This window comes from Amphiprion ocellaris, chromosome 1 (genome assembly GCF_022539595.1).
Source record: "Amphiprion ocellaris isolate individual 3 ecotype Okinawa chromosome 1, ASM2253959v1, whole genome shotgun sequence".
In the NCBI taxonomy this organism is placed as follows: Eukaryota; Metazoa; Chordata; class Actinopteri; family Pomacentridae; genus Amphiprion; species Amphiprion ocellaris.
In genome coordinates, this window is record NC_072766.1 from 32,949,852 (window position 1) to 32,972,615 (window position 22,764).

At 39.8% G+C, this 22,764-nt stretch overlaps 1 protein-coding gene across 5 annotated transcripts in view; it reads left to right on the forward strand.

Annotated features, from left to right (window-relative positions):
• The window catches only part of il16 (interleukin 16), a 41,349-nt gene that overhangs the window by 15,039 nt on the left and 3,546 nt on the right, over positions 1-22,764 (forward strand). For 3 of the 5 annotated variants that reach the window (XM_055012256.1, XM_055012263.1, XM_055012249.1), the window contains exons 7-23: positions 896-1,001; positions 2,093-2,241; positions 4,976-5,086; positions 5,514-5,628; positions 7,315-7,388; positions 8,846-9,092; positions 10,124-10,241; positions 11,117-11,249; positions 11,478-11,565; positions 12,283-12,503; positions 12,616-12,753; positions 14,235-14,387; positions 15,939-15,995; positions 17,631-17,724; positions 19,203-20,377; positions 21,724-21,872; positions 22,503-22,656. In XM_055012256.1, coding sequence (XP_054868231.1) covers positions 896-1,001; positions 2,093-2,241; positions 4,976-5,086; positions 5,514-5,628; positions 7,315-7,388; positions 8,846-9,092; positions 10,124-10,241; positions 11,117-11,249; positions 11,478-11,565; positions 12,283-12,503; positions 12,616-12,753; positions 14,235-14,387; positions 15,939-15,995; positions 17,631-17,724; positions 19,203-20,377; positions 21,724-21,872; positions 22,503-22,656 — 3,282 coding nt within the window. Of the gene's footprint in view, positions 1-895; positions 1,002-2,092; positions 2,242-4,975; positions 5,087-5,513; positions 5,629-7,314; positions 7,389-8,845; positions 9,093-10,123; positions 10,242-11,116; positions 11,250-11,477; positions 11,566-12,282; positions 12,504-12,615; positions 12,754-14,234; positions 14,388-15,938; positions 15,996-17,627; positions 17,725-19,202; positions 20,378-21,723; positions 21,873-22,502; positions 22,657-22,764 lie in introns of all 5 variants that reach the window. The other 2 variants (XM_035945399.2, XM_035945400.2) reach the window with 2 other exon arrangements.

The window sequence follows — 22,764 nt, forward strand, 5'->3', positions numbered from 1 at the left end:
TTGCTGAAGAAGTTAATGCTGGTTCTGGTAGAAATGTGTCAGAATAGACATTGCATCGCAGTTTGTTGCATATGGGGCTGCATAGCTGCAGACCAGTCAGGGTGCCCATGCTGATCTCTGTGCACTGCAGAGAGCACCAAAAATGGGCATGTGAGCATCAGAATTGGACCATGGAGCAATGGAGGAAGGTGGAATGGTCTGATGAGTCACGTTTTCTTTTACATAATGTGGATGGCCAGATATGCGTGTGTTGCTTACCTTGTTGCTTACCAGATAGAGCCAGGATGCATTATGGGAAGAAGGCAAGCTGGGCAGTGTAATGCTTTGCAATGTTCTGGTGGGAAACGTTGGGTCCTGCCAACCACGTGGATGTTAATTTTACGCTTTCCACCTACCTAAGCATTGTTGCAGACCATGTACACCCTTTCATGGAAGCAGTATTCCCTGATGGCTGTGGCCTCTTTCAGCAGGATAATGCACCGTGCCACAGAGCAAAAATAGTTCAGGAATTGTTTGAGGACAACAACAAGTTTGAGGTGTTGACCTGGCCTCCAAATTCCCCAGATTTCAATCCAATCGAGCATCTGTGGACAAACAAGTCCGATCCATGAAGGCCCCACCTCACAACTTTCACGACTTAAAGGATCTGCTGCTAAGATTTTGGTGCCAGATACCACAGCACACCTTTAGGGGTCTAGTGGAGTCCATGCCTCGATGGGTAAGGGATGTTTTGGCAGCAAAAGGGGGACCATCACAATATTAGGCAGGTGGTCATAATGTTATGCCTGATCGGTACATATATATGTGTGTGTATATATATATATATGCTATATATATATATAGCATATATGATGGAAACATATCTTTGTGTTCATGTGTGTTTGTGTGTGTACAGCTACCCATCCCAGAGGTGAACGAGGAGAGATGCTGGGAGGCTAAGAAAACAGAACAAAGCTCACCAGAACAGATGACCAGCAATAGGACACGCTCCAATTCAACCAGTGTGTATCATACAATTGTGATTCAAAAGTATAAGTACCAATCATCCATTAGCCACGCTGCATTTCACTTTGTATCTAAGTGTATCTGATTTAGGTAAACATAGTTCTAATTCCTCGGTTACTCAGTTTTATCAGATGGCCAGCTACAATGTTGTTTTACAGGGTTTGTGAAACATACAGATACCTTTATTTCAACTGATATTTATGGTGTCCACAGGATGAATCTGGTCACTTTCGTGACCCCCTGACTCCTTCTCTACAACCACCAGGAGGTCAGGGTTTCCACTTTCTCAGTGATATGATGTAGCTGTATCTATAAATCTACAAAAAAGTGGTGCTATGGTTCTCAGAGCACCACCTTTAATCTCAATCAAATTTTTTGGGGTGAAATTGCAGTTGGATAAAATGCTATTATATTTGGTACAGAGATCAGGATTAATTGTAAGAACTTTACTTGTCACATTTTCAATTTGTCCAGCATTCTGAATGCCTTCACTGTTCTCCTGATGCATGCATGGGTTTTCTCTGGGTTCTCCAGATTCCTCCCACAGTCCAAAAACATGCTCAGGTTAATCAGTGATTCTAAGTTGTCCGTAGGTGTGAATGTGAGTGTGATTGTTTCTCTCTATATGTAGCCCTGTGATAGACTGGTGACCTGTCCAGGGTGTCCCCTGACTTCACCCTAAGCCAGCTGGGATAGACTCCAGCCTCCTGTGACCCTAATGAGAACTAAGTGCTGTATAAATACAGAGAGCAGTGTTTAATGGATGGATGGATTCTTAGAAATAGAAAGACAGCTCTAATTAAATGAAAACCAACTAATTTAAAAACATAGCGCTATAGAACTAGATTGACACATTTCTAATTCTTTACATTAACTAAACATTTTCAGTAACTGGTAAATATTTGATAGCTACACTACGCCTTAGTACATAGTGCATCAGTTTCAGCTTTGTTAAACTTGGTTTCATAGGTTGAACTGTACCCCAGTGATGTAAATGCTGGTTCTGGTTCTTTTCTCCCTAAGAAGTCTGACATAAATTAATTTCAACCTGATGTTAATTTTTTGATGATACTGCATTCATAACTAGGTGTTCATCCGTACTGGATTGGAGATCTGGACAGCATCATTATGAAAACCCCAGAGCTGTATGCCAATCATCCTAATGGGAATAGTGGTTTCTATGGAAACAGGAAGTCTCTGTCCCAGCAGCTGGAGTTCTCTCACACCACTACACAGGTATTGTATTTATCTGGCACTACAAAATAAATGTTTTGCAGATTGCACGTGGTGACCATACCTGTACATTAATGTGGAAAATTGTGAGGACAACACATAGTCAAAAAATACAGGACCAGTCAAAAGTTTGGACACACCTGATCATTCAATGGTTTTTATTTATTTTGATTATTTTCTACATTGTAGATTAATACTGAATACATCAAAACTATTAAAGATCACATGTGGGGTTATGTAGTAAACAACAAAATGTTAAACAAATCAGAATATGTTTAACATTTTAGATTCTTCAAAATAGCCCCATTTTGCTCTGATGACAGCTGTGCACACTCTTGGCATTCTGTCAATGAGCTTCATGAGGCAATCATCTGAAATGGTTTTGAATTAGCAGATGTGCCTTGTCAAGAGTCAATTTGTGGAATTTCTTGCCTTCTTAATGTGTTTGAGACCATCAGTTTTGTTGTACAGAGGTACTGTTAGTACACAGTCAACAGCCCTATTTGACTACTGTTGTAATCCATAGTATGGTAAGAATCACTCAACTCGGTAAAGAGAAATGACAATCCATCATTACTATACGACATGAAGGTCAGTTGATCTGCAAAATTTCAAGAACTTTGAATGCATCTTCAAGTGCAGTCATAAAAATGATCAAATGTTATGATGAAAGTGGCTCTCATGACAACCGCCCCAGGAAAGGAAGACCAAGAGTCACCTCTACTGCTGAGGATAAGTTCATTGGAGTTTCCAGCCTCAGAAACTACAAATTAAAAACACCTCAGCGGTGCCCGTATAGCTCAACACATTAAGCAGTGACCCATGTATAGGGGCTGGTCCCCAACGCAGCGGCCTGGGTTCGATTCCCGCTCACGGTCCTTTGCTGCATGTCTTCCCCCAACTCTTCTCCCCTGTTTCATGTCTCTCTCTCACTGCGTTTAAAATAAAAAGCTGAAAAAAGGCCAAAAAAATAATAAAAAAATAAAAATAAAAAAAAAACACCTCAGATTAGAGCCAACAAGCCAAGTAGCAGACAAATGTCAACATCAACTGTTCATAGGAGACTGCGTGAATCAGGCCTTTATGGTGAAATTCTGCAAAGAAACCACTACTGAGGATGAACAACAACAAGAGAATTGTTTGGGCCAAGAAACAATAGGAATGGACATTAGACCAGTGGAAATCTGTGCTTTGGTCTAATGAGTCCAAATTTGAGATTTTGGCTTTCAACCACCATGTCTTTGTGAGACCAGAAAAGGTGAACAGATGATCTCTACATATATGGTTCCCACCATGAAGCATGGAGGAGGAGGTGTGATGGTGTGGGGGGTGTTTTGCTGGTGACACTGCTGGGGATTTCTTCAAAATTGAAGACACACTGAACCAGCATGGCTACCACAGCATCCTGCAGCAACATGACATCCCATCCAGTTTGCGTTTAGTTAGACCATCGTTTATTTTTCAACAGGACAATGACCCCAAACACACCTCCAGACTGTGTAAGGGCTATTTGACCAAGAAGGAGAGTGATGGAGTGCTGCATCAGATGACCTGGCCTCCACAGTCACCTGACCTAAACCCAATCCAAGTGGTTTGGGATGAGATGGACCACAGAGTGAAGGAAAAAGGGCCAACATGTGCTCAGTAACTCTGGGAACTCCTTCAAGACTGTTGGAAAACCATTTCAGATGACTACCTCAAGAAGTTTATTGAGAGAATGCCAAGAGTGTGCAAAGAAGCAATCAAAGCAACAGGGGGCTACTTTGAAGAATCTAAAATATTAAACATATTCTGATTTGTTTAACACTTTGTTGTTTACTACATAATTCCCTATGTGTTCATTCATAGTTTTGATGACTTCAGTATTAATCTACAGTGTAGAACATAATTAAAATACATAAAAACCACTGAATGAGAAGGTGTGTCCCAATTTCACTTGTGGTCTGTCTAGAGTGCTCCTAAAGAAAACAAAAAGACACCAGTGCTCAGATGAAGGCGGATACACTAAATCAATATATAAAATAACAAATAAATATACATTTTATGTATAATTAAATTCTAGTCTGTCCATATACATCTGTATTTGACCAACAAAAGCTAATATATTCAGTGTTGCATATCTACTCTATCAATGAAATATTCATTTATTTTATTTAATTACTTATTTTTCACCTGTCTGTAAACAGGTATGTCTGTAATCAAATTGCAGTAAATCTAATAAACTACCACAGAGTGTTGGGGTATTTTTTCCCCTTTGGACTAACTAGTAAATGAAACCAGCCAAAGCAGCACAGGAGTCGCTCTGATCAGCTGCAGTGCTGATTAAAGAGAACAGAACAGACAGCAGCCCGAAGGTTCTTCGTGTCACAGAGAATGCATTAGTTTCGGTAAAACATAAAGAAAACTGTGCATCTTTTACAATTCAGTGAGAAAGACCATGACATCAAAGATCATTAACTTTTGCCAAAACAAAAGTTGCTTATCAGCACACATTATATTCTAGTAAACAAAAAATTGTTAAAAAGAAAAAAAATCTGGATGAATCCAAGAAGGCTTGTAGTGGTGTTTTAAAGTAACAGATGCTTAAAAAAACACCCAATAATACTACTTAAACTTCTTGCCTAGTTTTGTCATGGCAGCAACAAAGGGTTACTATTTACTAGTATTAGGGGTAAATGGGAATGAAACTGTGACATAATTCCAAGCCTTGTGAATATGTTCCTCTGCTCCCCTCCAGACTGTTCAGCGTCCCTCCCGCTCCCTCAGCTCTGCCCAGCTGGTACACTCCTGCAGTAACGTGCAAGCCTTCATAATCTGTAATATTGTGCTAATGAAGGGCCACGGCAAGGTAGGAACCATACACCACCACCACCATCACCAACAGAACAACTGCTGTACGTCTCTCTAGCATCAAAACCAGATTTTCTAACCTTGCTGGTTTTTAGTCACTGCCGAAATCACCTTCTCAGCAGACCATAATAACTGTTGGAGAGTGCAAGTAAACCATCACTATTAATCAAATGTAAACCTTTACCTTGCTACCCCTACATGCTATAGGTTTAATATCTGTAATTCATGCAGCTTAGACTGTTTTCTGCAGAGACTCTTTACAAACAACACAGTCCCATGCTGCCCATCCTCCCATCCTCACTGTAAACATCAATATCTCTGTCTTGCTTAATCAAAAATTACCTTTGCCACTCGACTTGCTTTGTACTGTACTGTTAACTTTATTGAAATGGTTTAATTGTATTTGCCTCTGCTGCCGTTCCCAGGGTCTGGGCTTCAGTATAGTGGGAGGGAGGGACAGCTTGTATGGACCAATGGGCATCTATGTCAAGACGATTTTCCCAGCAGGAGCTGCAGCTGCTGATGGAAGACTGCAAGAAGGTGAGGAACAACATACATACCATACAAGACACTCGCAACCACTCAGTTGCATTTTTAGATGGAAAGACTCATGGCTCAGCACCAACAACCCAGAAAATTACACCATACAACAGTTGACACAATGCTGTATTTCCCATTTTTCACTAAGTGTACATCAGGTGATAATTCCACTGAGCCCACACCTGTTGACTGTTGGCATGATGTATGTTGTAAATTGACACTATATAATTAAAACTGAATTGAACTGAAATGGTTTATGTGCAACCCGTCACAAAAAGTGTATTTTAGATCATGTATAATCCCCTACAAAAAATACATGCTAAACAAAATTCAATTCAACTGAATTCAGTTTATTCATAAATAATGACAAATCATAACATATGTAATCTGAGGACATTTTACACAGTAAGGCTTAATGTATCATAGAGAGAAAACTAATGATACCTTATTAAGTAGCACTTGTGGAGAGGACAAATGCTGTGTTAACAGAAAGAAACCTCCAACAAAATAAGGCTCAGGGTGATGACCATCTGTCTGGACCAGTTGCTTTGAGAGGAGAGTGGAGAGAGAAAAGATGAGCAGTAAGAAATGAAAAAACAATAATCACTGAGGCTGGTGGGACCATTAACTGCAGGTCAGAAACCAGAGCCAGAGATATCTGTAAAAAGGAACAGGGAGAGAGAAGACAAAACACAAGCTACAGGCGAGAAAAGACCCAGAGTTATTAACATGGAATATGCATGTAGAGTGACAGAGAGTAGAGTAGAGAAGAAGAGCTCAGTATATCCTGAGAGGTCTCCCAGCATCACTGGCCTACAGCAGTATTATTAAGCGATGGTTCAGGGCCACCTGAGCTGAAACAAAACTAAACCTAATCTTAAAAGTAAAGCTGGTGCCAGCATATTTTTCTTACTTTTTGTTGCATAAATGTCAGCTTGCAGGTATCTATTACTGTTTCTACCAACTCCAGGAGGGTCAGAATGTTTAAGAGTCTTCATGCACTGTCAGGATCTGAGGAACTGAGGACCCAGTGCACTACGTTTATTTTTAATGGCACTGCTCCCCAACAATCTGAAAATCCTTAATGTTAGTATTTTGTGTGACTAATATGGCTAACATTACCATTAGCTTTGAATATATTCCCACAGGTCAGAACTCTGTAGAAACTAATACTGGGGGACATTCAGAGACGAAGAGAACTTTAAGACTGATTTGAAACCGATAAACAAGGACTGTGTGTGTGTTGTGTGTTTTCATGGCAAGAAAGTTAAAAGTGATAGAAAGTCTTGGTTTCACACACTCATCCATGTGTCAGCTACTATGCGATCCACAGTTTTATTCCACTTTGTCAATCACAAATGCAGACAGTCTTCTTCCTGAGAGGACCTGGACATTAGCAGCCCAGCTCCATTTAAAGACACAGTGACTGTAACAGCCTGTCTGGAACAGGGCTAAAACTGGGGGTTTAGAGCCATTGCCCCCCTTTTTCACAGTATTTTGAGCTGAAAAACTGAAAGACAAATTCTGGAGATGTGAGAATTTCATAATATTTCAAGTATCAGTTCATGTGACACTGAGTGTATGTGCAGTCATTTCTCAATAAAAGAAGATAAGTACTACTTTAGTTTTACAGCAGCTGATTTGAAGTCGTTAAGTTGGTTCTTCCGTTCTTCTCTTTGTTAATAGGTGATGAGATCCTGGAGCTGAATGGAGAGTCACTTCATGGTTTGACTCATGATGAAGCTCTGCACAAATTCAAAGTAAGGCAACTCCATTTTGATACCAGCAACCAGGAAGTTTGCATGTTCTCCCTGTGCATGCATGGGTTTTCTCTGGGTTCTCCCGCTTCTTCCCACAGTTCAAAAACATGCAGGGGTTAATTGGTGATTCTAAATTGCCCGTAGGTGTGAATGTGAGTGTGACTGTTTGTCTCTATATGCAGCTCTATGATAGACTGGTGACCTGTCCAGGGTGTTCCCTGCCTTCACCCTATGTCAGCTGGGATAGACTCCAGCCCCACTGTGACCCTAATGAGGGTTAAGCTGTGTAAAGATGATGGATGGATGGAAATCACCAATCAGTGTATTGAGAGGTTAGCATATGAAAGCTGCGATTATAGTGGAATCAGGTTCTACTACTGTTAATCCTCTGAATCCACTGTATAACATCTTTTTTGCATGAATGTATTCACACTGTTTTGAAGAAATGCAGGCTCTCTGTGGGTCTGGTGCTCATTGGATAATTGATAATTGCAGTGCTCCTTTGACTATAAGATTTGCCAGCTGTAAGTTAGCTGGTTAACTATAATTAAAAAGGGTAAAAATGGCCTAATGTACTTAGGGTTAACTATTTAAATCACTATCTTTATTGTGTAGACAAAAACATTAGTAAATTGGAAAATAGATTTTTTTTTTAGTTAAAATGGAAGTGTTGGGGTGGTTAATAATTGTTCATTTAAGCAATGTGATTTGTAGGCCAGAAGAAGATAATAGTTGAAATATCAGCTGACATGAAGTGTGTTTCAGTGTATGGCCATGTTGAAGTTAAAACATATATAACATGTTGACGTTTCAGTTGAAGTATAAGAATTAGTGATTTTAATTAGTCTAATCAAGTAACAGGTGGTTGTATCAAATGATCTCCAACAATGCATGTCTCTGGACTGAGGGAGGGAACCAGAGAAACCTCCTGCAGGCACAGGGAGAACATACAATCTCCAGACTGAAAGACTTCAGCTGCTGCTGCTCAGCTGGGGTTCAAACCCAGAACTTTCTTGCTGTGAGGTGCTAACTTCTACATGTCGTGTATGTCTAAGCCATTCCATAGCAAAATGACATAGTTGTTTTTGTTAGAACTGCCTGCCTATTACTGCACTACTGCATAGCTCGTGAATGTCTGATGGTTTTGTTCTTCTAACATTTGTTGCATTTATTGCATGCCTTTTTCTGACTGTGAACGTTTTATTGCCACGTCGCTCAAATCTAGTTTAAAGTTTTTAATATTTCAGAATAGCTTCTACTTACATGGTTTGTGTTCTTAAATGTACTTGGTTAAGTCACTGCAAACTGATCTAGTAATTAGTAGTAAAAATACCATACATTAAGTTTGGACTAAGTCTAATAAAAAACAGATAAAATCCCAGACTGAGCAACTAACCTCACAACAAATTTAGAATTGATTTGAAATATGAAGTGCCTTTTGATATGCCTTTGTGCAGCAAATCAAAAAGGGCCTCCTGACGCTGGTGGTGAGGACCAGCCTGCGTGTTGGGGCTCTGTGTGGTCAGTCGCAGGTAGCCCAGCTGTGCAGGTCACGCTCCCTCAGCACCACAACAGCCATGGCCAGGGTCAGCGCTGATCTGGGAGACTACGACTACCTGAACATCTGCAGTAACGCACTGAGCATCCCGGGTCAGCCTGCTAAGCCCAGAGACTGCATCATGATGGAGATCATCCTGCAGAAAGGTCAGCCTCAGGGGACAGTATAGGTACTAGTTTCTGATTTGAACAAGTGATTAATCATTTTGTTCTTTGAGCTTATTTTAAACTGTGCCTTAACAGGACTCTGCTTCTTTACTCACCAAATTATTCTGCTCTGGTTCTGTGGTCTTCTCACTTTCAAAAAGATAACAAAACATGAGGTCAAAGACAAAAATAGCAATATATATAGACATCGTCAGTTCATCACCTAAATGTATGTGTAGTGGCTATTCCTGCACCTATATAGCCACTGTGGTGGCTGTACCTAAGTGTCTGACTCGACACACATCCAAAAGGAAAATAATATCCACAGAAAAAATGTTTTAAAAATAAGGCACTATTTATTGTAACATAAATTTCTTGAAACTTAGAAGCAAACAAGGCATAGGATGCTACAGATAAGCTGAGGATGAATTTGCTGCAGGCGTTGGATGTGTGGTGTGGTCAAGAGACTGTCTCTCTTTGGTAGGTCACACTTTCCTGGCAGCTTCCCTGGCTTTTATACCCATCTTTCAGCCACTAGATGGGGATAACTCAAAAAAACCCCCAGAAATTAATAAAAGAAAAACAATCATCCTGGCTCCTACACATCCAGCCCCTAAATGTTTTAGTCTTATCATTAGCATTTACAAACATTAGTATTAAGCAAGCCCATATCTACCACTGTTAAATAAAAACAAGTTACTTTTCCTCTAGAAGCAGACAGAGCTTTGTAATTGGATGCTCTAAAATGGTGCCCTGACTTAAAATTGTGGGAATGTAATTTCAATCAAACCACAAATATATGGCTTGAACAATCTTTTTCAGCATTTAATATAGTCCTTCTAAACTGATTGTTCCTAAGAACCAGTGCCTTCTATACTTGTCAACTTAGAAATAATTCCATTATTGAGAGGCCATGCAGTTTTGAATCATTTCACATTTCTTAGGTATTGTACTGACTTCTGTTGTGTACTGTTTATGTAAAATTGGTTTACTATGGTAATAAAAATGTATATGCATGTGTATTACCTCAGAGGTGGGTGTTGGTCTGGGTATTGGACTGTGCTGTGTTCCATCTGCTGACGGATGCCCCAGGATCTACATTCACACCCTCTCTCCTGGATCGGTAGCTCACATGGATGGCAGACTCCGGTAAGGGCTACTTTTGAACTGTATACATTTCAAAAGAGTAGTACCTTTATCATAAAATGTAACTACAGTAAGATTACTAAATCTAGATACATACTCAAAAGTAAGATTCTGTAATATCATACATATAATATGATGTAAGATTAAACGTAGAGTGTATCAGTGACAATATTATGTTCCGTATTTAGAGTTCTTTCTATATGTGTCACTACTTTTGTGACTCTTGAGTCCATAGACTAACAGTGCATGAACTCACCTCCTCTCCTTGGAATTACATTCCTGATGAGGTAGCAAAAGTAATCACAGACTGGATTATGTTCAGAGACAGTGTTTTTTCAACAAATGAAGCCTTGTCTCAGATTTGCTGGGAGGTGGTTGGATTATGTGGTGCACTTAAAAAGTGAAAGACTGTGAGACCAGAGACAGGGTTTGCATTCTGACACCTAAATGCACTTTGGTTAAACTAAAGTACTTTTATTAAGGATGGGAAAAGATAGCTTTAGTTTATTTTAATACATGCTTTGTCTGAACTTACTGTACTTGTTGTACATTAGAACAGACCAGTCTTTCTCTAACCTAAACCAAGTGATACGGGAAATAAACACAGACACGTTTCAAAATTATTTATTTGTAGTCACCCGAAGTGGATGTTTTACTACAAGACCCGATATTTGACAGGCAACAAATTCAATATCAGTAAACATTTTACCTATTCAACATTTTTCCATATTTGTGGCTGAAATTTTTGGTGTATAGATGTCATTTCTAGGGCACAGGTTTTCTTATGCACGCCCATGCTTTTCTTTTTAGTGCTTGTTTTTTCTTTCTTTCTTACACTCCTCCTTCTGAACTTTTTGAACACTCCTTCCTACCTTCAGGTGTGGGGATGAGATCATGGAAATTAATGACACTGTGGTTCACAACATGGCGCTGAATGACGTCTATGCAGTTCTGAGCCAGTGCACAGCAGGTCCAGTCCACATCATCGTCAGTCGACACCCAGACCCTAAAGTATGCAATGACTCGACTTCATTTACCTTAACCACCACTGAGTACTGCAAACAGTAGACTCACCTTCACAGGTAGACTTATAGGTCTGCCTGTGAACACCGATGTTGTATTTCTTTTGTATTTCATCCGTTCTACTACGTTTGTTTTTACCTGAACATCAACATTTGATCTGACAACTTGGCTTGTTTGCACTGTACTATTAACATTTCCATCATCTCGGTGTCACAGGTATCAGAGCAGCAGCTGAATGATGCTATCGCTGATGCAGTGGCCAACAGCAAACTGAGAAAAAATAAGAGCCAGTGGAGCATTGATGGTAACATATTTATTTGTTCCATATAAATCATATATTGATGATCAGAATCAAGGTTGAATTGGATAATAGAAAAAAAGCATTGATGCCCTAAATGGACTGTCCACACTTTTGAAAAGTGCATTTAGGGTAAACATTTAAAGCTCAAATGACCAAATGACACAGCAGTTGATCAAAACATCTTATAGCAAAAAGAAAGGTCTAATTTCAACCAGTATTTGTTACCTGCATTATCTTCTAACCATGATTCCTTCAATGTCTAAACCATTTTTTAATATAGGCATATTTTAACACTTGTGAGCATCACTTCTGGCTGTGAAATAGAGAAAAACATTGGTGTTCAATGGTTTTAACAGTTTGGACAAATCACATTGATCAACCCATTTTGCAGCATTCAGAGCTTGCTCTAGTCTTTTAAATTCTTTGCTGATAGCATTCAGTTCTAGTTCTATTGGCCTGTTTCTGTTGTCAGATCGTGAACAATGGTGTTGATGTGTCATTGTGGTATCCAACACTTGTGCAGGAGTTATCATTGTTTTAATTCCTTCAGTAAATTGAACTGTCAGTAGAAAGTTTACATTTTGCTAATGATAAAATATGGCCATATTATAACATTTTGATCAGACAATGCTTTAAAAATATTTCCGTAGACATCAGTTGCACTTATTTTTCCATGGCTGTATACAGTGCACATTCCATTCATATTTAAAAATGTCCCAGGTCTACGCAGACCCGAGTCTTGCTCTCACAGCCGTCAGAGATGTGAGCATTGTCTGGAGAGGAACTGCACTCAGCTGATGGTTCGACAAGCACCGAAGACTATGGCTTGCTCCTGCAGCGATAACACCAGCAGCCTCCACAACAGCTGCCTCACCATCCACAACCACCACAACACACAGCATAGCCCATCAGCCCGTGTCCACAGCCTAGACACACCCAAGGTGACATGCAAACACAGACAATAAACACAATGATTGTCACAATGTTGATTAGTGTAAATCTGTCAGCATGGTTTCAAGTTTCACCTTTTCTTGTCTCTTTCCTGCATTACAGTCTATAACAGAAACGTGGTCTGACAACAGACTGTCAGTACCTGTGTATCCTGATGAAGGTTATAATGTCCCATACAACTCTCCTGCTGCCAACCTGTCCAGTCAGCTGGTCCTGAATCTGGCCCACAGGAGCAACAAGGTAGTCCCCTGAAAAGGATGGCTTTAAGTAAACTTTATGCCAAATTATATACAATATAGCAATAGTAGAAGAATTTGAAACGAAAATTTTTGCTAAAATAAGGTTAGTACTATGTGGCAGCAGAAGTCTTTATCCGTGTCTGTCTCCTTATCATCTGTGTACTTACAAAAACTGACCTCACAGAATGAGGGCAGCAGTTTGTGTGTTGAGGCCCTGGATAATTTCAGGAATCTCTGTATAACAGGCACAGAGTGTTCATAGACGAGATAAAGAAAGTTCAAGCTTCTAGTATATGGTAGATGGCACAAAAAACAATACATCTTTGATTCTTAATTGCAAACCTGAAGCTTTTATAGATCACATGACTTATGGGACATAAACATGAATTTACAGTGATCCCTCGTCTACGTTCCAGACCCCCCAGCGAAAAACAAAAATCCACAAAGTAGCGACCATATTTATTTTATTATTTATATGTATTTTAAGGCTTTATGAACCCCACACACTGCACAACATGGCAGAGCAACACTATGTGCAGTGATATGTGAAATGGATAAGGCAAGATGCTGAATGCATGCTATGCAGGGGAGACAGATGATGCTATGGTCGCTGAGCCAATCAGCGCCCAGCACTGTACGCCTCACAATTTATTTCAATTAAATATCCTTTTAATATGTTTTAATTACTATTTTCTATATATATATTTTTTACATTGTTTTCAATTTTTTAGGCTCGAAAATGCAAAAATAATTAAAATAATGTAGCAATTGTGGAGCCAGTCGCTATGACTGAACTGTTGTGCTGCAATGCACCATGGGAGTTTGGGGTGTTGGGGGTTTAAATGTCATATTTATTGTGGTTTATGTTAGTGTTACAGTGTTATTAGTGTTTGTGTTTTATTGTGTTTTTGTGGTTTAGTCATCCTAGTTAGTTTAGTTAAGTGTTATGTTGTCAAGACTGTGAATGAGCAGTGTGGTGTGTTTGATGACTTCCTGCCACATATCCCATAGTGATGCTTTTTGTTTCTATCAAATTAAAAGCATCTGGTAGATGCAGAGACTTCAAAAGATAGAGGTCCTTTCTCCAGGTTCAACACTGCAACGCAACTCACCACATTAATAAATATATTGAAATACCTATATACTGCAAAATCTTGCGATACAACAAAAAATCTGCGATACCAAATGCAATTTAAAAATCCGCAGTACAGTGAGACTGCAAAAAGTGAACCGTGATATGGCAAGGGACCACTGTGTTAATGTTATGCAGACTCTTTGCCTTTGCCTTGGCATTGCAGTCTCTGTAAACTGTGAGACAGTTCACATTATGCTGGAATCATTGCCACTGACTATAAATAATTACACCATGTTTACTGTTGCATCACTATTAGATCAGCATACAGGTTGACTTGAAGTCATCTTGCTTCATGCTGTTGCTACTTTTAGTACAGCTGCGTTGTGTGTTTGTGTATGTGTGTGTAGTCTACCTGCAGAGCGCATGCTGGTGCTCGTCGACGCTGCTGGCCTCAGGATGTGACCAGTGAGGAGGGTTATAATGGTGACTCCAGCGACTCCAGCAGGGGATCCACAGTTAGAGACAAAGGACTGAATGCGCCATCCCACACCAGCTGCCAGGTACACCACTCTAGAATTAAAACAGTCGTAAAAACAGAGCAAATTAGAGCAGTTTTGGTGTGTATGTTACTATTTCCTCATGAAAGAAATATTGTTTAGTGCACCAATTTTTCAAAAGCTTTTGTTATACACTTAATTATTGTCTCACACAACAGATATAAGAAGTTTACAAATGGCCCTACTACTATCCTTTACTGTCATTTACCTTTGACATTCAAGCATGGACTTTGAAGTTACCATTATTTTCATCCATATTTGCAACTAGCAACCAATGCCTGTTGCTAGTGCATGGCTACATGTCTTAGTGTGTTTCTGCCACCTGTTGATCACAAAAATGTTTTTTACTTGACCTGCATGCTCGTCCACTCTATGTGGAGTTTACATGTTCTCCCTGTTCCTGTGTAGTTCTCACCAGGTTCTCTGGCTTTCCACAGTCCAAAGACATGCTGAGGTTAATGGGTCATTCTAAATTGTCCATAAGTGTGAGTGTGCTCGGTTGTATGTCTCTGATGTAGCCCTGTGATAGACTGGCTACCTGTCCAGGTGAACCCTACCTTAAATCTGAGTCAGCTGGGATAGACTCCAGCCCCCCGCAGCCCTACAGAAGATTAAGTGATGTATAGATAATGGATATTCATATGCAAATTGTCATGCTGCTAAACCACAAACATGCAAATGCAATGCATGAAAACTCAGCCTATTGGGCAAAGGCTGAAAAAAAATTTATATAGACAGCAGTTAAAAGTATATAGCTGTATCCAAGATCCAGCCTTGCCAAATTATTTGGAATTTATTCAATACTGTCATTATCTATCCATTCATTCACTATTCCCGCTTTCTACTGGGGAGGGTTGCTTGGGGCTGGGGCCTATCCCAGCTTCCTTGGGCAAAAGGCACAAGAAGAACAAGTAAACTCCTGCTAGCTGTGAAGCAACAGTGCTATATGAATTCACTTCTATCTTACAAAAACAAATGAACCTTAATGAGATACTCTTCACTTTATTTTAAATGTTCCATTAGTGTACAGCAAAAAAGCTCCAAAAAGCTCATCTTTGCATTGTATGTTAAACCAAACTATAAGGGTAAGTTCATTTTTAGAGTTCTGCAAAGTAGCCTACACTGTTAATACTACAGACAACTAAAGAGGCAAAAAAATCACCATTCACCACAGGTGAATATGTTTTGACGGGTATTGTATTGTGGTTATGTGATTGGGTGTTGCTTTCAGAAAAGTACAGACAGCACTGTTTATATACTGTAGTTCATTTAGTCTGTCTAGCACTACTTGCATTTAGGGCCCATATAAGGAAACTGAAAGTATGTAGAGGACAGAAGAAGCTACCAACTTTATCTGCGTCACAGTCTTTTTCACTTCCATGCTGAGTTCCTCTACTAAAACAATCTGGAGATATTGTTACTTTCTCTAAGCTTTGCCTTTCTCATTGTAATGATCCTGCTTGTACTAATCATGTCTTCCTTCATGCCTTAATTTATTAATCAATCTTCATCTTTAAAACAAATAAAACACTCCACTCCTCCCACTGCCTGCAGCTCTTCAGCAGCATATACAAGGCCTTGCAAAAGATCCTGAGGCTACTGTTAAGAAACGTATGTGAAGAGATGTGACTTTCACTGTTTTGGCCCTGAGAGCATGCTGTATGCTTTAGCTTTGCATCTTTTACGAAAACATGAAGATGTTATTATCAGTTGACAGTAAAGCATTTGATTGCTCTACTTTTCTATATGTATTTTTGGCAATAGTTTCTATCCTTTAATGGGTTTATTATGGAAAAATGCTTATTGTTGAACCACTCAGACAGCTTATTAACATTTAAAGTTGTAGATATAATGGATTAATATAAAGAGCAGTGCTTTTCAAGAAGTTGTTTTCATGTATGGCTTATGGGTAATGTATAGATTAATCGTAATTTCTTAGCATTTATCAAGTAATTCATTGCCCCTACACGGTGTGTGAAGGTTGGTTTTGGATCCAGATGCAGAGTACTGAGAGCAGTGGTAGAAACAGTGGTTTTATTAAATAAACATTAAATGGAAGCAGAGGTGGCTGAGGGCTGGCTGGAAGTAATCACCTGGAGGAGTGGTGATTCTGAGGAAGGTAAGCTGAACACGAAGAAGGCTGGAACACAGGTGAGTGGAATCATGAGAACACAAGATCAGTGGAGTAGCAAATGAGGAGCACTCGAGATGAACACTCAGCTTGTTAGACTGGAGGACACCAGAGAGTTGCTGTGGATGTACTATAGTCACACAACAATCTGCCTCCGGAGAACAGGAGAAGCCAGGGATTTATGGAGGTCTCGATGAGGTGAGATGATCTGTAGGTGTGTTCAATCATCTTCACACTGACAGGGAATCATGAGGAGAGGGGAGGAAAAACGAAACCAACCTACACACAAAACAGCAGACTGCTGCTTGCAATACTGAATCAGCTGTGTCTCTATTCTTCTTCTTCTTTTTTGTACTTGTATCTACACTAGATGGCCAAAAGTATGTGGGAACTACTGTGCATATGCTGTGCAATTAGTCTGTTACAGCAGCAGAATAATGCCCACCATTTCTGAAAGGAATGTTCAAGAGTTACATATGGCTGTACAACCCTATCCCTACACATTTAAATGGACAATGCTGCAACGCCAGAGTATTTTTTATTATTCACTGTCATGGTTTTTATATTTGTCCTCTCCATGAATGATGAATATATATGGCTTCATTTTCTGTAAAGGCAAACACCAATTACAGGGTAAGGGTTAGACACACATCTTCCTCCTATGCACTTAACACGTGTGTATTGCAGAATTATCCAATATGAATGTAATTTTGAGTACACTGGGTTGGAATGTAATATTCAGATATACTTTTGGCCATGTACTGTAGACGTGTATGTTTTTTCTTGTGTGAAAATGGTCGTGAAAACTCATCCAGCTGTTCAAATGAATGTATGCAATCCTGCTGCTGCTTATTATCCATGCTTTGCTTTCACACGCCTGTCTGTATGTTTGCGTGTTTTGTGCATGTCAACATGCAAGCAGTGCATGCTGTGTGATAACATGTGTCCTGCTTCTTACTGGTTAGGTTATGGGCCTGTGACTGACTGACTCAAACAGGATAAAGCAACAGTGATGAGGATGAGTGTCTGAACGGAAGCAGGGCACATTACTGCACTTCTCTGTGGTTGCTGCTAGAGAAGTTATTGTGATACAACACTTCCTGTTTGTGTAACAGGAAGGAGAACGCACAAGAGAACAGTCAGAGAGCAGTGAAGAAGATTTTACTCATCAAGACGCTGCAGTGTGCACCAACAAACAACTACACACAGGTAGGAGACAAATGCTGTTTCAATGCTACTACTTCAGGTCCATTCACTCGTGTAGTTGTTCCAGCAATGTGAAAGCAAACTAAACCTGGTGCTGTGGTTATCAATATTTCAATGGAAAGTCACTGAGATTCTACTTCCTGGTTGAGGCAGTCCCTATTGTGGACAGGAACTGCAGCTAAAATGCAATTCACTGGATGTAGTTAGACCAAAGCTGTCTGTGATCTTTGAGCAACAGCACAAAAGGTATATTTTACCTTATCAATTATTAGCATAGCATGATGTACTTTACTTGAAATCATCCAACATGGCCAATTGCAGCAGGCAGCGGGTTGTCTATTAATCATGAGTTTGGCAGTTCAGTCTCTAGCTTCTGATGGCAGGCAAGCACTGTGCATGGCAGTTCTACCACTACTGGTGTGTGTGTGTGTGTGTGTGTGTGTGTGTGTGTGTGTGTGTGTGTGTGTGTGTGTGTGTGTGTGTGTGTGTGTGTGTGTGTGTGTGTGTGTGTGTGTGTGTGTGTGTGTGTGTGTGTGTGTGTGTGTGTGTGTGTGTGTGTGTGTGAACGAGTGAATGAGAAACACATTGTAAACTGCTTTGTGCAGTCCAGCAAAGTTTAACGGGCATTGTGTAAATACAGACTATATACCATTACATGTTTGAAGGTAGTACTTCTGCACACATCAAAATCTGCATTGCTAATTTAACACCAACAGAGTTAAATTCAACACTCTGAAAATGTTTGTTGGTCCACACTACATAAAGTTTAAATGACACTTGAAAGTGCTACAGTAAATACATTACACTGTGAAAGAGTTACAGCAACTCTCTCAATAGGAATTAAACACTAGACAGCACAGGTGACTGTTGAGTTCACAAAACAGGAGCGTTTAGCTTCAAATGTTGACATCATCAGTGTACTGTTTTAGCACTGAATAGAGTTTCTGTCCTATAGAGGGTCTAAAATTTAACCTAATATTTCACTCAGATGGAGGTCACATTTTCTACTTAAAGGCACTTTTAGGGAACCAGTTTATTACCCATAATCCTGCTCCACACACTGTACAATACTATAAAAAAAAGAATGGGAAAAAGGCACCAATACTGTGAAGTTGGTAATTCAATTAAAACTGTATTTTGAACAAGCACACAACCTACACACAGTAATAAAATGTCCCAACAATGGAGGGAAACTTTATTAACACAGGTCACACAATATTTCAACATTGCATTGACAACACTGCACGTTTCCTCTGCAAAAACAGACGTATTGGACATCTGGGAGAAACACCAGCTATCCTGTGAAATTTAAACTCTAGAACTGTTTGCAGAATATGACATTTAACTTCCTGTATCAGCACTGATTCTTTTTGATTGATAACTATCTTGTACTTCAATTGGTCTACACAAGAGGCAAAATGACTGTATATGTTACGCTCACCTTACTAAACTGAAAATCTAACTTTTTTTCTTCTGTGTAGGAGATTTATCAGCTGTGCTCTGCTCAAAGCCAAAGAGAGGAGCTCTAAAGAGACAGGCTTGTATTGAACAATACACCCAAGAACAGCTTCAGGATCCTTGGGTTCGCCTTTCAAAGAGCTCCACAGAAGATCTGCCTGACGTCCATCATCATCACCAGCATCGCGCTACACACAGCACACAACCTGACAGCATCCACAGCGTCCCTGCTACCATGAGTGACGAAGAGTATATTCTTGAGGCCACTGTCGAAGCCACAGACTTGACTTTAGACCTGCCATCAAACATTGCTCCTGAAAACACATCTGAAGCTGATTCAGGATCAAAGAAGGGCCCCCCAGTGGCACCTAAGCCTGCCTGGTTTCGCCAAAGTCTGAGGAAAATTCGAGAAGAACATGACCAGAAGAATCAACTTAAACCCTCAGAGAAGAGGCCTGCTGCAGGCTTCAGCAGAAGTTTTGGAGCCAGATCTGCCTCTTCTGCAGCCAACCTCTCAATTAAACAAAAGATTCACTCTTTTGAAACTTTTTCCAGTCCAGACAGCCCAGAGAAGGGGGGCAATAGGAGGCCTGTGGCCCCTTCCACCTCCCTTCCACAGAAGGAGACCAGAAGTCCCTGCCCTTCCTACCATGCTGTACATGGAGGTTATGAGAAGGGCAAACATGAGCTCCCTAAAGAGGTCCAGTCAGACCAGTCAGCATCTGTTAGGGAGGTAGACGATGTAGCTGTTCCTAATACATTCTCTGCTATCACCCCAGCCACTTACGAAGTTTGTAGTCAAACAGCTAAGTCCTCTGAAAATGAACCTCCCTCCATGCTGTCTCCCACTGATATTCTACCTTCTGACAACATCAGCACTAATCTGGACTCAGAGATAGATGATTCTCCTGCAGCTTCAGTCCATGATGACAGCAAAGTCTTACCATCCAAACTGGAGTCTGAGCAAGAAAAAGTGGATCTCAACAGGTTCACAGAGTCTAGTGTTCTGCCCACTGCAACATCTATGAGATTTGATGAAACAGAGGAAAATGCTTCAGATGGGACAGACGTGGACAGAAGACAGAGCGACGGAGATCTGCTGAGGACAGCTCAGAGTGCTGCTCCACCCACTGAGAACAACCTTCTGAGAAGCCCAGAGGAAGAAAGTTTAGGGAAACTCATTGCCTTCAGTAACCAGGTAATCTGCAGCTTTATTGTTTATGGGAACTTTATTTGATACAGTAAACACTAAATACAAACAAACTTAGGTTCAGTGCTTTGAAACTGTTGAGACTCATGACTCCAAAGAGCATGTTAAATGACTTACCACTTGGGTTTGAAAAGTTGAGTTTAGCTCCATAGTTTTTCTGTCATTTTTATAATTTATAACACTGTATTTGCCAAAGTACAAATTGAAATTTGGAAATATTACAACAATGTTATGACAATCTCCAGACAAGCAGTTCAACAAGCAGAAAGGTTGTAAACTTACAACTTTTCTATCTGACCAGTTTTGCTGTTAAAATCACAGAACTATCTGTAAAAAACAGTGTGCACACAGTACAATGCATTTATATGCTGTGTTATATAGAACTGTCTCAGATGAAAATTGGTAGAGAAAATAAAGAAAAAAACCTTTTGATCTTCTTGTGATAAATGTATCATTACATTATTTGGGCTTTAATTATACTCCACATTTTTTCCTGCTGATACACATGATTATGTTGACATGCTTTTTGATGATTGACATTTTGTGTTGTTTTAATTTCTGTTGCATTAAAAAAGGAGAAATTGTGGAGAAACAGGTGGTATATTACAGGCAGCGTGTACCTCCTAGTTATCTTCTCAGCCCACGCTACAGCCAGCAGATGTGCTCTCTTTGATCACTCATGCAGAAATGACTATAAATTTGTACCATCTTGTACCACTACTGATCACACCTCATGAAGTGCTTTTATGTATGCATCTGTCCCTTCGTGCTAAAAACCTTTTTCACTGCTTCTCCACCACAGATCTCACTGTGATTGATTAATATTGATAGATTTTTTGTGCTCTAGAGTTGCATCAAATTTCTTATCCAAATTTTGTCCAAATTCCTTAGTGCTGCTCCTGAGACCCACATATACAGCCCAGCCAGTTACACCAAGACATAAAATGACCCAGACATACATGAAAACAACACAGACAAAAGATTTCTTCCATCATAGCACTTTTATTAACATCAGTAGACTATGTATATGACTTTAAAAATGCTCCTAACGAGGGGGTTTGTTTCCTGCTTGTCTAATCATTTGACTGCTTGTGTTACTTAGTTGTGTTTTCACATGTATCAGCAACTTAACTTAGTGAGGACAATGTTAATATGCTGATAAGAGATGATAACCAAAAATAAACAGAAAACCAAAAATAAGAGTCAAAAGTATAAAATATCTTAATTACCCTTAAGGTAAGTACGCTCTGCATGCCTCATGTCTCTCCCTCCTCTCTCTCTGTCTACATTTTAATTGTATCTGATTCTGTTTTATTGGGATGTTTTTGTTCCAGGTTTCACAAGTATTGATGCACACTCTGCCCATGTCCTGCCGTGGTAACCCTCACTCCCCAAACCTGCAAGACGGCTCAGCATTGGACTTTCCTAACACTCAGGATTCTGAGTCAGGCTTGGACAGCACTGATAGAGGATTTTCTGTCAGGTGAGACGTTCACAGTGAGGTGTGGGTACACATGATGTGCTATTTTATTATTTAAATTCCACCTAAGGCCTACAGTGCCTGTTTTGTATTCACACAGATGGCCTCAATCAAGCCTGCTCCTAGTAGTTCAGTTCAGCCGCAAACTAACTGTAATAAATGTAAATAAGGACACTATGTGCAATTTCACTGAATTTTTTCTGTAAACATTTATATTTATATTTTCTCTATAAGGAGAAAGTGTGTACATTGTATGTTGCTCTTCTTCTCTTCTTCTTGGTATTGTTTCTGCTGCTGTAACCAAAAATATCCCTGCTGTGGGATCAACAAAGGTTTTATCTATCTTTCTGTCTGTCTGTCTGTCTGTCTGTCTGTCTATCAATCTATCTATCTATCTATCTATCTATCTATCTATCTATCTATCTATCTATCTATCTATCTATCTATCTATCTATCTATCTATCTATCTATCTATCTATCTATCTATCTATCTATCTATCTATCTATCTATCTATCTATCTATCTATCTATCTATCTATCTCTTTATACACTGCTGGCAGGCACCATGCTGACATGACAATAACTAACGTTACACCTCATCATGCTCTAAAATCTTTTTGTGATTTTAAACAGCTTGGCCACACTGAGGGAGTGTACCATCGAACGAGGGGAGGGGGAGGCATCATTCCCTTCTTCTTATGCTCACTCTGTCATCTCAGCCATCCCTTCACAGGAAATACAGAGGATGATCCAGGAGGTCAAAGACCTGGACCAAGACGCATTGAAGGTGAAAAACAAATTGGCATAGCAGGCTATTGCCCAGTTTATTCATGGCATATTTCTAGAAGGATTTTCAACTTGTGGATTTTATTTCAAAAAGACTGCAGATCTTTTG